General features: G+C 39.2%; 1 protein-coding gene across 1 annotated transcript; it reads right to left on the reverse strand.

Annotated features, from left to right (window-relative positions):
- Window positions 1-6,228: 6,228 nt before the first annotated feature.
- On the reverse strand, window positions 6,229-13,482 carry cep78 (centrosomal protein 78). The gene is made up of 16 exons (XM_062381692.1): window positions 13,359-13,482; window positions 12,342-12,604; window positions 12,002-12,177; window positions 11,723-11,795; window positions 11,523-11,626; window positions 11,188-11,362; window positions 10,982-11,095; window positions 10,571-10,635; window positions 10,335-10,425; window positions 9,830-9,938; window positions 9,640-9,682; window positions 9,379-9,543; window positions 9,187-9,264; window positions 8,642-8,823; window positions 8,020-8,173; window positions 6,229-7,739 (listed from the first exon to the last, which is right to left on the reverse strand). The coding sequence occupies exons 2-16, from the start codon at window positions 12,595-12,597 to the stop codon at window positions 7,167-7,169; spliced, it is 2,358 nt and encodes a 785-aa protein (XP_062237676.1). The 5' UTR covers window positions 12,598-12,604; window positions 13,359-13,482; the 3' UTR covers window positions 6,229-7,166.
- Window positions 13,483-13,549: the final 67 nt, after the last annotated feature.

The raw sequence follows: 13,549 nt of genomic DNA on the forward strand, positions 1-13,549 counted from the left end.
TTACCGACAGTTTAGTGAACCAACAAACACACGTTTCCATTTCCCCATCGAGGGACTAATAAGCAATTATCTTATCTAATCTTTACAGTCACATGTCATCCTTGTTTTCCTTCACCCAGCGTATTGGGGAGGTGAGCTTGATGAATACGGCTCCTCAGGGTTTCTCTGCAGCAGGTCAACCATGGGATGGCCTCCAGCCAGAGTTACCTAACAGTAGAGTGACAGCCCCCATTGCCCCAGTGAATCACTTTATTTTGTAAGTGGCCATGATCAGCGTGTGCCAGGCAGGATGCAGCCTCCTGCAGAGCCCTTTATCGATCGTGTTGCTGCCTATCAAGTGATTCATCCTTCAATAAAAGGAAGGAACAGTGCAGAGTCAGAACACTGCTGATTTATCCACAACAACAGACACAGGATGTTGAGCTTCTTGGCCTGAAACAATAAAGCCAGACATTGTATTATTAGATCAGGATTTTAACTTTCTCTCTGTCTTAAATTATGGTTTATCATCTAAAAATAAAATGTATAATTTGAAAATCTGAGGCGTGAAATGAGTTTTGGCTGCAGTGGCCAAAAGCAAATGTTATTTTTTGGGTCATCACAATTATGTTACACATTTTATATGTTATTTTGTATATGGGCCATTGGTTATGGAGCCCTGATTTATATAAGACAAAATATACTTGAATTAGTTCATTTTACATTTGCATTTCACAGGTACAGTAATTGATGAATGTCTTAGAGAAAAGAGTTATCAACTTTACTAGACCGTAATATATTGTTCATTTATTGAGTGTGTGCACTTGTTTTCAAGATTTGTACTTGGCCAACAATGACCTGTTATTGGCTTCATACTGTATATAGGGGGGAAGGAGACATATATTGTGTTTGTCAATATGTCAAGAACATCAATTTATTCTTCGTGGAAAAAAATGTTATGCAATATTTGGAATCATTTAGTTTTCAATTTCATTATCAATTACCAAAGGGTTTTTCTAGTTGGATTTCCTGTCATTGCAAGGAAACTGACCTCGAGGAGGAGAAGACGAGGGGTCACTGTGTAGGAGGATGATGATGTCACAGCTGGTTCTACATTTCCCACTAACTCATTTCTCAATACCTGAACTCCCTTCCTTTTTTAAATTCTTACCTCTTAAACCCTCCTTCTGTCTTTCTCTGAAATTCTCACAAACTCAGATCTACTTCCAACTCCTTGTCTCTGTTTCTTTGATTTCTCCCTTCCTGCCCATCAGTCAAACTTCTATAACATTTATCTGCTCCTTATTTTACCAGGTTATGTTATCATGTCATACGTTGGGATATATTTCTCCCCAAATTGACATTTGCTGATCATTTTATAAACAGACAAATCTGGACCTAAGTAGCTTTGTTATTTTATTGTCTGACTGTTTTTGATTGACAGTTACAGATCAATTTAGTTCTTTTCAAATGTTATCCAAGCCTCATGTAATGGAAATGTGTGGGTGCTAATGGTAATAACTTGTAATAACCTCAACTTATAGTTTATGCTGTCACGTGGGAAGTTTTTAAAGTGTAAAATAATAAGTAGCTTTAAATTAAGTCAACAGAAATACAAATTTAAAGTTATTAAATTGACAATTATAAGTTCTAAAAACTCTGAGGTAAGTTATCAGAATTAAGAATTGAAAGTTGCAACATTGTGAATTCATAAGTCGCATCAAGTTGAAGCTGAGTGAACAGAGGTAACGACTTTAAGCTGTTACAAATCAAAAATATAAGTAACCTCAACTCTGAGTTAAGTTGACAAAAGTTAGGATTCAATGTTGCCATCAACTATGTGTTGAGTTAAGATAAATAACAATTGAAAGTGGAGCTAACTCAGACACAAAACTTAGGATTTTGAGTTTATTTGCCTTACTTAAAATTTGCTGAGGTTTGGTGGAGTTGGAGTTGATCTTGATGAAAAATGAGGAATAATTAGGGGGCCAATACCCTTGATTGCAATTTGGTGCCGATCTAAATAAAAATGAAGACGTGTTGGGCCTTGACTGAGGCCTGAGCTGTACCTCGTGCTATTCTGGTTACTTCTTATTTGTCGTTTTCACTTGGTGAAAATATCTTTCTTCCTTTAATGCGTCCTCTTGATTTCATCTCACTCAGCAACACATCATTTGCTTTGTCCTGCGCTTTAATAAAGAAACAATATTTTTCACTTCACTCAACTATTTTCACCTCAGGGAAATTTCAGGTGTATAAATGGAAACAAACAAAACACAACACTTGAACAAAACAACAAGACAAGTTCTGGGACTATATGCACACAGTCCAGAAAAAAAAAAGAGTGTGTGACAAAAGGAAGACAGCAACACCACAGTTAAGATAACAAAAACAAGATAAACCATGTGAGTGTAAGTGATAAAAACAAACACGGTTTTCACGAGTGACCTTTTCACCTTTTCACTTTTAAAGTTATATTGAATGTGGTCAGAACTCTTTTTAAATACACAGAGTTCTGCATTCTGTATGACTCACCTGTACATATGTTCTATTACAAAATGTATTCTGTTCTATTTTTCTTCCGTTTGAAAGATGAATGCAAACCCCTGAATAAATGACTTGACAGAATGAATGTCATGAGTGCAGACGTTGAACTTGGCTGGTTCCTCTCTCCCTGGTGTGGAATGCAATCAGAACACTGGTCTACTTGTCTTACTGGAAATATTTGGAAGTGTGTCAGTTTTCATGTGGTGTTTGGATTGTTGTACCGGCTTCATCCCTCCAGCTCCACTGGGATCTCTCCTCTTCGTCCAGTGGTCTTCGTGTACGAGGAGCAGCTCAGGTAATGGCGGAGATCACAAAACATTTCAGCATTTTTCACACTGTTTTTCAGATTGTTTTCTGTCTGCACAGATTCAAAGGGCAAAGTAGAGTCTGAGACTGTGTCCTGTGATGATAACAACAGGCCTGTGATGCTGTGGGATCTACGACGGCTCCTTAAGAAGTGGACGAGCTCTGATGATAACACTTATCGAAGCAGACTCAGGACATTGATAGTGAGACGCTCATCCATCCAGCAAGTAGTGCACATGCTGTAAACTGAACATACAGTGGCATGACAGCCCATTGTTTTACTGCACGAGGGTGATAACACTCTGTTCTTCACCTTGAACACCTTGGGCTTATCAATTCATTTTATTACCTATGTACATAACATTTAGATTATCAGCTTTTTATGCTTTAATGAATCCAACTTTAATAATAAAGTAAAAATGTATCAAAGTTGCACTGACCATTTCCAATTTTTTTTAAACACAAACCTAGAATGAATGTTTGCCAAAGATTGTTTTTTCATTTTTATGAGTAACTGTTCATTACTGTTTTATGCACTGGTTGTCTTGTTTTAATTCTTTCTTTCTGTCACACACTTTGTAACTTTGTTAATGGAAGAGTAAAATATGAATGGCACTGGCCCTTTTGCCCTGGATGAGAAAAGTGCCCTTCTGCTGGAGCCCAATTTTTTCTTCATTCATCAATATTTAAGAATAGAAATTACTCTCTCTGTCATCAATTGATGATTGCTGTTTGTACATCAAATTGCCCTTGAAGGATATTAAAGATTTTCTTTTATGGAAAATTTTTGGTTAATCACAAGCAGCACAAACCAAGCTAGAGCAGCAGAGGAACCCAGCAGCAGGCAGGGGGCAGCCTCAAGAAATCACTGTGATCTTGTAAGGCGTCTGAAGACAAGGTTGGAAAAGTACCGGGTTACTGGCTAACAATAGGTTTTTTTAAAGTATGTTAAATCATCCAGTATCTAAAAGCCAAAAATATAAAAGTAACTTTTAAGTAAGGCTGTCAAATATCTGTTGTAAAGTAGAAAATATTTTCTCTAAAGTTTTAGTGATAATTTGCCAATTGTATTATTGTGCTTAATTCCTCGTGACAGTCATCAGGCTGTGTGGTCTAGTCAGCAAGGCGTTGGCTCCCCAAACAAGAGACGTGGGTGCAAATCCCACGGTCTCCCATCTTCTAACTGGCAATATACTGATCCCTTGAAATTAGCAGAATTTATCCTAATAATTGCTAAATATATTACACTATGTAAATTAATTTAATGTAAAAATAGGGAAAAAATAATTAATTAATTCCTGCGCAGTAGACTTCTGCGCAGAAGCCTACTGCGCACCTTTAATTTAATTTAATTTAATTAAAAAATATATATATTAATTATTTTTTTTTTATATATTTAATTTTTCATCATCATCATCATTTCTCCGCGCTGGTCTTCACAGGTGACTGAACTACGCAGCGCTTCTACCTCAGGTGCGTCCCCGGGGTTAGAGGATGATGGTGTGACGTTAATGTATTGTTTTACATTGCATGTATCACGTCTCTTATGTCGCTGTACCAGGAGCCGCCCCTGTCACTGGTTATCTTGGCTCGCTGTCTGGCCGGTAACCAGCCGTCCGGACCGCCCCGTGAAGAAGGAGGAGGAGATGTTTCTTTACTTGGAATGAGGACACTTCATTTCTCGGATATACAGCAGGAGCAACACTCGCATCACCTCTAGGTGGTCCGTCACTTCTCGTTATATAAACACACTTTTAGCGTCTTTTCCCACAATACCCTGGTGCACTACGTCACACACTTCAAACTTTCCTTAAAGGGGCAGGCCCTACCTGCAACACAACAGCTCTCGGTCTCATACACAGAGGGCAAGAGAAAGCAGAGAGGGATTTTTACACACTGTCTGATAAAGATTCCGACAGTAAAGGCAAGGGGTAGTGATAGATAAGGTTTTCTTTAACAAGTTAAGTCTTTCGTTCTCACTTTCCACCTTAAAACTATGACATGAACTGACATGAGCTTCAACTCTGTCAGAAAACAGTAAAGAAAATGCGTGGGTACTGTGTTGTCAGCTTTATAGAGATTATGTAAGCCACTCTTGATAATTGATTTAGATTTATCTCATTTACAAAATTTGCAGCATAATGCCAAGAAAAGAGATACTCCAAAAGAAGGACAGGGAACTGCAGCAAGCAGCTCAGGGTAGCAGCTCTCTTTTATCTTGGATCAGGCCATCAACTTGTAAAACAGATGCGGGAGAATCAGTAACCCTACCTGGTCCAGAGGAGCCCATCACATCACTAACCCTAACATCAACATATTTGGTTATTCAATATTGCCTTGTTTTGTCTGTTGTTGCCTGTTATTCATTTATTTATTCAAATTGATAATTTGAGTTAGTTTGTTAACAAAAATAAATATATAAGTTGAAATATCCTACTGTGTTTTTTATTTATTTATTATTATTTTTAATTTCATAAACAATTTGGGCGATGGGTGCCCTTTTTTTTGGTTTAAGAACCTGCCCTCGAAAATGTCTGTGCACGTGCCTGGTTATCAATGACCTGAGCTTTGTCTGACTCTGGTTTCTTTCCTACAGCGCATGGTTTTTGGCACGTTAAACACTTTTTAAAGTCAGAGTGAAAGTTAAATCCACTTCACCTCAATTCTGGTAAAGGCTCAAATATTGTGTGACAGTAACAAAAGTTGAGGAATAATACAACTTAACCATAATGAGTCAAATCGTTGGTGCGGTAACATGCATCTATAACATTAGGAGTCATTGTGAGAGTGGATACAAAAAAGTGTTATTTTCATGAACGTTACATTAGTTATTCCTTTAAATTAGATATATGGGAATTTATAAATAATTAATACCATGAGTGAGATGCTGCACACATGCCTCACATAAATTTATCAGCTTTGATTTCAATGTACTGTAAGTTTTGGATTTACTGACATTAGGTCAAGATTGTTTCACATCATGACACCTTCTGAAATCACCATCGACTGTCACTCTAAGAAAATAAACAGTGAAATCCATTTGAGTCACAGGAAGTTAAAGATCAGTGAGATAAAGCAGTTACAACTCAAACATTCAGTTTGAATCATGCAACTTCTGCTCTTTTGAAGAAAGCCGCACTTCTGGCGTTCACAGTGTTTGCTTCTCACTGCTAATGGAAAATATGCACAGTCCAACAGAACGCTATGTTCTGTTCAACCGCAGAAGAATCTCGCTGTGGTTCAGTTTTTCCTCTCTCAACAGAAGCTGCAAAAAAAACGACTGTGCTAAACAGAATCTGGTCCTGTAGAGAAGTTTCTACTTTTAGACTAGACACAGGTTCCTTAAAGTATTAAGACACAATTCTATCCACTGGCATTCTGAATAAAACGGACAAGTAACAGTGACAGATGGAAACTTTTATGACTTGACAACAAATGCAAGTAAAACCTACATGTTAAACAAGTAAACAGCCATTTTGAGATGATGTTTCACAACCCATCAGTATCATTAGTCAATATTTAGTCAGTAGTAGTTCTTGGCACAGCACTGATAAACAAGTTTCAAGCCCTGGTAAACTGGGGAAGAGCTAATGGCATAATTCACTATAATGGTGGATTATTGATATTTCTTTGACTCTGGAGTGACAGAAGATTGAAAATATAATTTGAACCTGTTTATATGTTTGTAATTAAACATAAGATTGTGTATGAACAAATGTCAAGACTGATATCTATTTAAATATGCATAAAAACTCTATAACAGCAGTGACACTCAAAAGTAGAAAGGTTCTATAAAGCCGTGGTAAAAGAGTTAAAGCACACATGAAAAATGACATGACTTTTTTTATTGTAGTTCAAAGTCCCATTAACTGACTCTGAGGTTTGATGTGTTCACTCATGATGAATCAGATGAAAGCTTGTGAATTAAGTTTGGAATCCAAAATGTCTCCATTGAAATGTTACTGAGTTAAATGTTAAAATTGTGCATACACCCTAAGTGCAAAATATCCCTATCAAAAATTGCTAAAATAAGAAACGCAAATATATACATTCAAGTTTTTTTTAACTAATTTTATATTTCTCAGAACCTGGAACTCTGTGTTGTCTTAGATGCAGTTTGATGTTAGGTTAACTTCTCAGTCTCTCTTCATAAACATGAAGAACCTGAGGTTGAAGGTTTAAGAACTTTGGTCTTGTCACATCTTTATGAAATATGAATAAGATCTTCATCACAGCCATTTATAAAAGTGAATAAGAACAAAGAAGTGACAGAGGGAACGTTGAGGAGATGGCGATGAGAACAGACGCTTGCCAAGCTTTCTGTGTTCCTCTGGTCAGAAGGATGAATTCACTAAGTGTCCTCCTGCACCCCCCAGAGACCTGACCTGCTCCAGACTCTCCCTCCCAAGATAATTGTTCTCCTCTGACCCAGACTGACCTGTAGTCACTAGCCTTCCCTTTCCACTGATCCTTGACGCTGCTGATCCCACTGACTCCTCCTTGTCACTGAACGTGTCACTAACACTCGATCTGACCGATATTCCACCGCGAGACCCATTGCTATGGGAACTGTGACTTTGAGCATGGCTGTCTCCATGGGAATCGTTCCCGTGACGTGAGGAGCTCCGGTGAGAGCTGCTGTTGCTGTTGCCGTTGCTATGTTTAGTCTGAAACGTTTCCCGGAATGACCTTTGGCTTCCGAAACTGTGCTCGGAACCTGAGTCATGCTGTGTGTCCGGCCTGGCATATTGATCTGGTTCCTCCTCTCCGCCTACACAAGGTTCTACTGCAGGTTTCCTGAAGGTCACATCAAGCAGCCTGTCGTTGCGCAAGGACCCCCGGACAGAGGATGAGGACCTGGGTGTGGTGGTGTCAGCACCAGGGGGAGCAGGCGGGGCGTCTCTTACCTAAAAACAGAAACCGGCAGTGCCTTAATCCTGAAATGATATTATAACCCTGGTTCCCTGAGTAGGAGCTTAGTCTTATCAAAATCAATGAATCAGGATTAACTTGACCTCGAGGTCAGGTTAGTCCTGTAGAAGGAAAGTAAGTGGTGCTGTTAAATAATTTAACAAACATGTCGTCTCCCTTGGTCAAATTTACTCTCTGCTCCTGTTTTTAAAACTTACTGAAACTGAAACACTTTCAGGGAAAACATTTCCCAAACACGGCTTTACATTTCCTTACCAGAGAGAAGGCCTCCGTCTGTGCCTGGACGTCCTGTCCAGTCAGTGATGGCACAGCATCAAAACGTGTTCTGCTAGTAGAGGAGAGCTGAGGTTGTCCCACAGGTTGGAAATCGGACTTGTCAATTCCAGCAATTGAAGCTAGTTGACCGAGGCTATAGAAAAGAATATAATATTAAATTGAATTTAGAGCCCTAAAGCAGCACATGCATTTCATTCATATACTTAAAATAATCTGATATTGAAATAATAACAGTTCACGTCAAGGATTTTCTGTTCAACCATTAATCAGCGAATTCAAAAATGGAAAAGTAAAATTAGAAGCAGCAGAGGAAGGTTTGTCAGCAAAATGAACAAAATGTAAAGTTCTAGAACATAATGAATATTTAACTAAGAAAAAATACATACAATTGATTGATTAATATTGAGTAATGATTGTTAAAGCTGTCTCAAAATAATTATATTACAACCCTAAATATAAATTTAAACTAACCATTAATAGATTAATAAAAATAACTCTCAGTGGGGAAAGTACGAAACCTTTTATTTTAACAGTTGTGTAGTTGAACTTTCTTTAAACCGCTGAGGCGCAGTCCCGTTCAAACAGTAAACTCTGCACCCACCCAGCGTCCCTGAGGAGATCCAGGAAAGCATGGAACTTGTTGAATGAGCTCTCGATACTCTCGAGTACGGCCTCGTCTTCAAGAACACTGACGGCAGGTGGCGCTGATCTGGAGCCAGTGGCTGAAAGCACCTCTGACAGGGAGCGGTTGGCATCACGAAGACGACTATTCTCCATCTCAAACTGAGGACAAAATAATAGGGTTTCATCTTTCATTTTCTTACTTACAGATCAACTTAACACAGAAAACATCAGGATCAGGGCGTGTCTATCTTTGTAAGAGTGCACTTATGTGCCTACATGCAAGTCTATGAAAACCTAGAGCATGTGGTTTTCATGGTACCATTTATATATTTTCATAACAGACTATTTTCCCTGCAGGACTAAGTATATGGAAAATAATACTTAGCAAAATAAACACCAGCAGGACAAGGAGTGCAGCTGTGAAGGTACACACCACTTGCATGGACTGAAAAGAGCTTTAAACTAAGGCTGTCACTGTGTATACTCTGCTAAGTCAAACTTATTTTTAAAGAAAATCACTACCTCCATGAGCCTCGACTGAGCTCTCAGTCCGGCTCTGCGCTCCTCTGCCAGCCTCAGGCGACACTCTTTCAGCTCCACCTACAGGACATACAGAGGAACAGAACCACATCCACAGTATTTGAGATCTAGTCATTTGACGTCACCAACAGGTCAGAAAGGTTCCGGTTTGGGATCGATGCTGTTGTGACCGACCTGTAAGCGTTCAAACTGTCGGTCAGTGATCCTGTCCTGGAGATTTTTCAAAGCAGATGGTCTCTGCTCCACCTCCATCACAACTCCTTCCTCTTCCTCTTCCTCTTCCTCATCCTCCTCTCCATAGGAATCTGAATCTACAGTAACCCTCACCTTAGCTCCAACCTAAATAAAATCATGTATTTCAACAGATATTGTGTGAGTTTAAAACCAGTTTTGCTCACTCACTGTCAGGTACATCAACACAACAAGGGAGCTCACCTGGAAGCTTTGCTCTGTCACAGTTCCTCCAGGAGGCAGACCTCTGCAACATATTCATCCAACATAAAATGAGTCTTTGATTCATTTAGTGATATTACAGAAAACCCTGAACGATGCTTTTTCAACATAGAAGGTGTAATAGTGAAATAACAATATGTCTAAAACTGTCTCTTCTAAGACAACATCTCACCTCTGGCGTCCAGCCCGAGCAGCAGTGCGCCAAGGAAGGAAACTGGAATGGGGCGTCGGTGCCTGAGCAACAGTTGACCTCTTCCCTTCTGATGTTCCTTTAGGAGCAGCTGCACCAGAAAGAGAGCGATGTGACAAACTGGATGTTAAAGAACAACAGACCTGCTTTCTGCAGGGAGTTATACTAAGAGTAACGACCACAAGCCTCTTCAAGGCTCACTTAAATCTTAGAAAACAAGTCACCAAAAGTGAGACAGATGAATGGAAAAATGAACCTTAAAGTCAAATTTAACCACAACAATTTATTTTTTTATGAGCCTGAAGATGCGTTGAGAGAAACATTTCCAAAATTAATTAAAATATACTTATATATTTTACTGGCTGATTGTGTTTGTCACTACCAATTTAATGTTAGGGGTTATTTTGTTTGACTAAAACTATATTGAACTTTGTGGAAAATACCATAAAATGCTGGTTGAGTGAATCAAAAGCACTTCCACACATACCTATCCTTAACAGAGCTTTTCTTCTCACTGTTTGTCTCTTTGGACCCGCAGCTCTCTGTGGCTCAGTGGTCGTAGGCTTGATCCAACAGTACTGAGGACAGAGGCAACAATAGAAAGATATACAAGCCATTAAAAACATATCCAATATTAAACATGGTGCAGATGCAAAGACACAACTCATGCACATAGAATTAGAACATTTGTTGTTAATGAGTGTATTAGGTGCAGACACTGACCTCTAGTGACTGTCCTGTAGCATTCGTCAGCACTTTCTCTATTATATTTTTAATAAGGACCTTGTCTGTAAAGGAAAGAAAAAACATTTAGCAGATTGAAAAAAAAAAAATGTTTTCCCCACAGATTCTTGTTTTTGTTTTCAGAGATGTTTCTCAAAAGTAAAGTAAACACAGCATGATGCAGCAGTTAGTGTTCATTTAGTGTGAAAATACACCATATTCAAAATGTTGAGCATTAGCATGCAGTTGGCACAGCGAAATAAAAATGAAACAATGTGCTAGTGTCTAGAGGGTACAATGTTTATTACACCCACAATTCAAAAGAACTGTGTGAACCACACAACATATCAATAATTCATCAAACTGGCCACAGATCTTTGCAGTGTGTGACTTTGATTGAGAGCTTCTTACCAACTAAAGGGTTACTACGGATATCCAGCACACAGAGAGAAGAATTTGTTTTTAAGGCTTGCAGCAGATGATGAGCTCCTTCGTTGGACAGACCACATCTCTGCAGGTCCACGGCTGTTGAGCAAGTCACAGAATAGAAACAGAAAACCTGAGCAATCAACAAACAAAAACAAATTGTCTGTTTGACTCAGACTAACACGACTAACCATTAACCCAGAGGTCCTCGGCCAATTCATGTGCGAGAGCAGCAGCACCCCGGTCCCCGATCAGAATGTTACAGTTGAGGGTGACTCGACGGAGGCCTCCCATTCTCTGCAGATGTGGCTGCCGATACCTCAAAGACTCTGCCCATGCTGTGCCATGCCTCTGCAATCCCTGATGCTGAGAAAAAACGTTATATTATAACAAACATTTTTAAATACATGTCTTATTTGAAGTAATATTTATATTGTTTGATATATTACATGCCACTTCAGTATAAAATGCCAATACATTCAAAACCTATTATGCCAGATCAAGCTTTAAACATGAAATATTACACCTTGATTATGTTGGCCATATGCTCTGCTCCTCTCCAGGTGAGATTGCATCCTGTGAAATCCACCGTCCTGATACTTAATGAGTACTTAACACTTTGGCAAATCACTGAAACACATAAATAGTCAAGTTACAAAGATAAAATGCTCACAGAAAGCGTACAAACTCCAATAATGAAATGAAATGATACTGTGAATAACATACCCTCTAATCCCTCATCAGATATTGGACAATTGGCGAAGGATAGGTTTTCCAAGGAAACAGTTTTTGTCAAACCCTGGAAAAGAATACATATGGTGGTTTGAATCAACTTTAACGCAGATCTATTGTTTCCAAACAACCAAAAGAAATGTTTTATTCTCCAAGACAACAGAAATCCCTGTGGTTTATGAAAAAAGATCACTGCACCAGTCTCTCTAAATAAGATTTAAAAAAAAATAACTTCACCGTTTAGACTGCAAATAATATCCTCAGTGTTGTCACCTTTGTCAATGTGATGAGGTCCCGCTCTCTCAGTGGAAGTCCGTTCAGCTGCAGACTCTTGAGGTTGGGTGAAACAGTCAGACAGTCTCTGAGCGCTTTGCACAACTTGAATGTTGAGTCCTTCGAGCGAATGGCTGGGATCTTCCTCTTGAAGTTGGTCTTATAGTACCTTCTATCTGAAAATGATGATGATACAATTAATGTTTAGCAAAAAAAGATAGGAAGTCGTATTCATTTCTAATTTAACTTACGATTACAGGTTGAAATCCTAGGTTACTAAGTAGATATAAACTACCTTTTCACTTATAGTTGTTGAAACAGGTTTAATTTGGGGCCTTACCTGCAGCTCCAGAACTAGCTTGGTACATGCTGCTTATGGCAATGTGGTGCAGATGTTTGTTGATGGAGATTGAGGCGAGAACCGGTGGCCAATCCGTCACTTTCAGCCTGTCTCCATTAAAGTCCAGCGTCCCTTTGTCAAGGTTCATCTTGACAGCGGGGAGAGGGACTAATTCCTGGCTGGCACATACAAAGTCATAGTACGCCATAAAGTCCTGGGCACCCTGCCGCCGAATCGGAGCACCATCCTGAACCATCTTTGATCTAGGAAGAGAAATACTTTTAAGAAATCATTTAACAGACTTGTAAAGACTCACAGGGCCATGCTTTCCACTGGTAACAAAGGAAATACCAATCACAAACAGAATATCTCCACCATCTTTAAGTTTTACAGTAAATGGCTGCCTTAACACAATTAATTTCAACATGCATACCACACCGATCAGCCACAACATTAAAATTGCTTTTACTCAATCTACTGTTTAATTGCTGTGGCTGATCTGTGCATTTGGGAATTAGTCAGGTCGAACTCTTGCACACTTAACATGTACAGTAATATTAATTCATTTACAAATTTGATTTTGTTAGACCTTCATTCAACATGCATACACAGACTTGCAGCAGTATGGATCCTAAACACTATCTTTTAGTGTAAATCACAAGTTCTTAATGTTTGATCAAATCAGTCCACGTGCAACTTGTGCAGTAGTCTGGCTCCCAAACACAGCTTTTAGTCCAGTGCTGTCTTTCCTGATTTTGAATATAGAATACAAAAAGAGACGTCACGACACTTGAGCATGAATTAAAAGCTGAACTATTTAGTTTGGTTTGTTTTTTAATTGTAAACTAAGTTGAAAGGTCTCGCTGCACTTTGGCTGCAAAGTGTTTACTGTCGTTGAGCTAGTGGCGTTAGCAAGCTAAACGCCTAGCGACCGTTGGTAGTGATGGACAGTTGGTCCGGCAGCGCTTTAAATCCGCATTAAACTACATTTCATCAGACTCAAACATTCTGATTTACCTTTCACATAGAACCCGAGGCTCTATCTCCGTGGCTCGGGGTCCATTAACCACCGGGACAACTTCCCCGGTGAGTTGTTGTTGTTGTTAACGACGTGATCAAAAGTGGAGAGAAGAGCGGAGCGGAGCCTCTTCGTCACTGCGGGCTCTGCGGCGTCCCCCACTGCTCTGCCGCCCCCTACCGGAGAGGAG

This window comes from Platichthys flesus, chromosome 3, assembly GCF_949316205.1.
Source record: "Platichthys flesus chromosome 3, fPlaFle2.1, whole genome shotgun sequence".
NCBI classification, from domain to species: Eukaryota; Metazoa; Chordata; class Actinopteri; order Pleuronectiformes; family Pleuronectidae; genus Platichthys; species Platichthys flesus.

What these genes read in the sequence shown, in the direction of transcription:
- cep78 (XM_062381692.1), bottom strand. Translation starts at nt 12,597, where the DNA reads ATGGTTCAGGATGGTGCTCCGATTCGGCGGCAGGGTGCCCAGGACTTT. An exon ending in GACAGTTTGAACGCTTACAG is followed by an intron (nt 9,265 to 9,378) that starts GTCGGTCACAAC and finishes TATGTCCTGTAG; the next exon opens with GTGGAGCTGAAAGAGTGTCG. An exon ending in CTCAGTCGAGGCTCATGGAG is followed by an intron (nt 8,824 to 9,186) that starts GTAGTGATTTTC and finishes TTTTGTCCTCAG; the next exon opens with TTTGAGATGGAGAATAGTCG.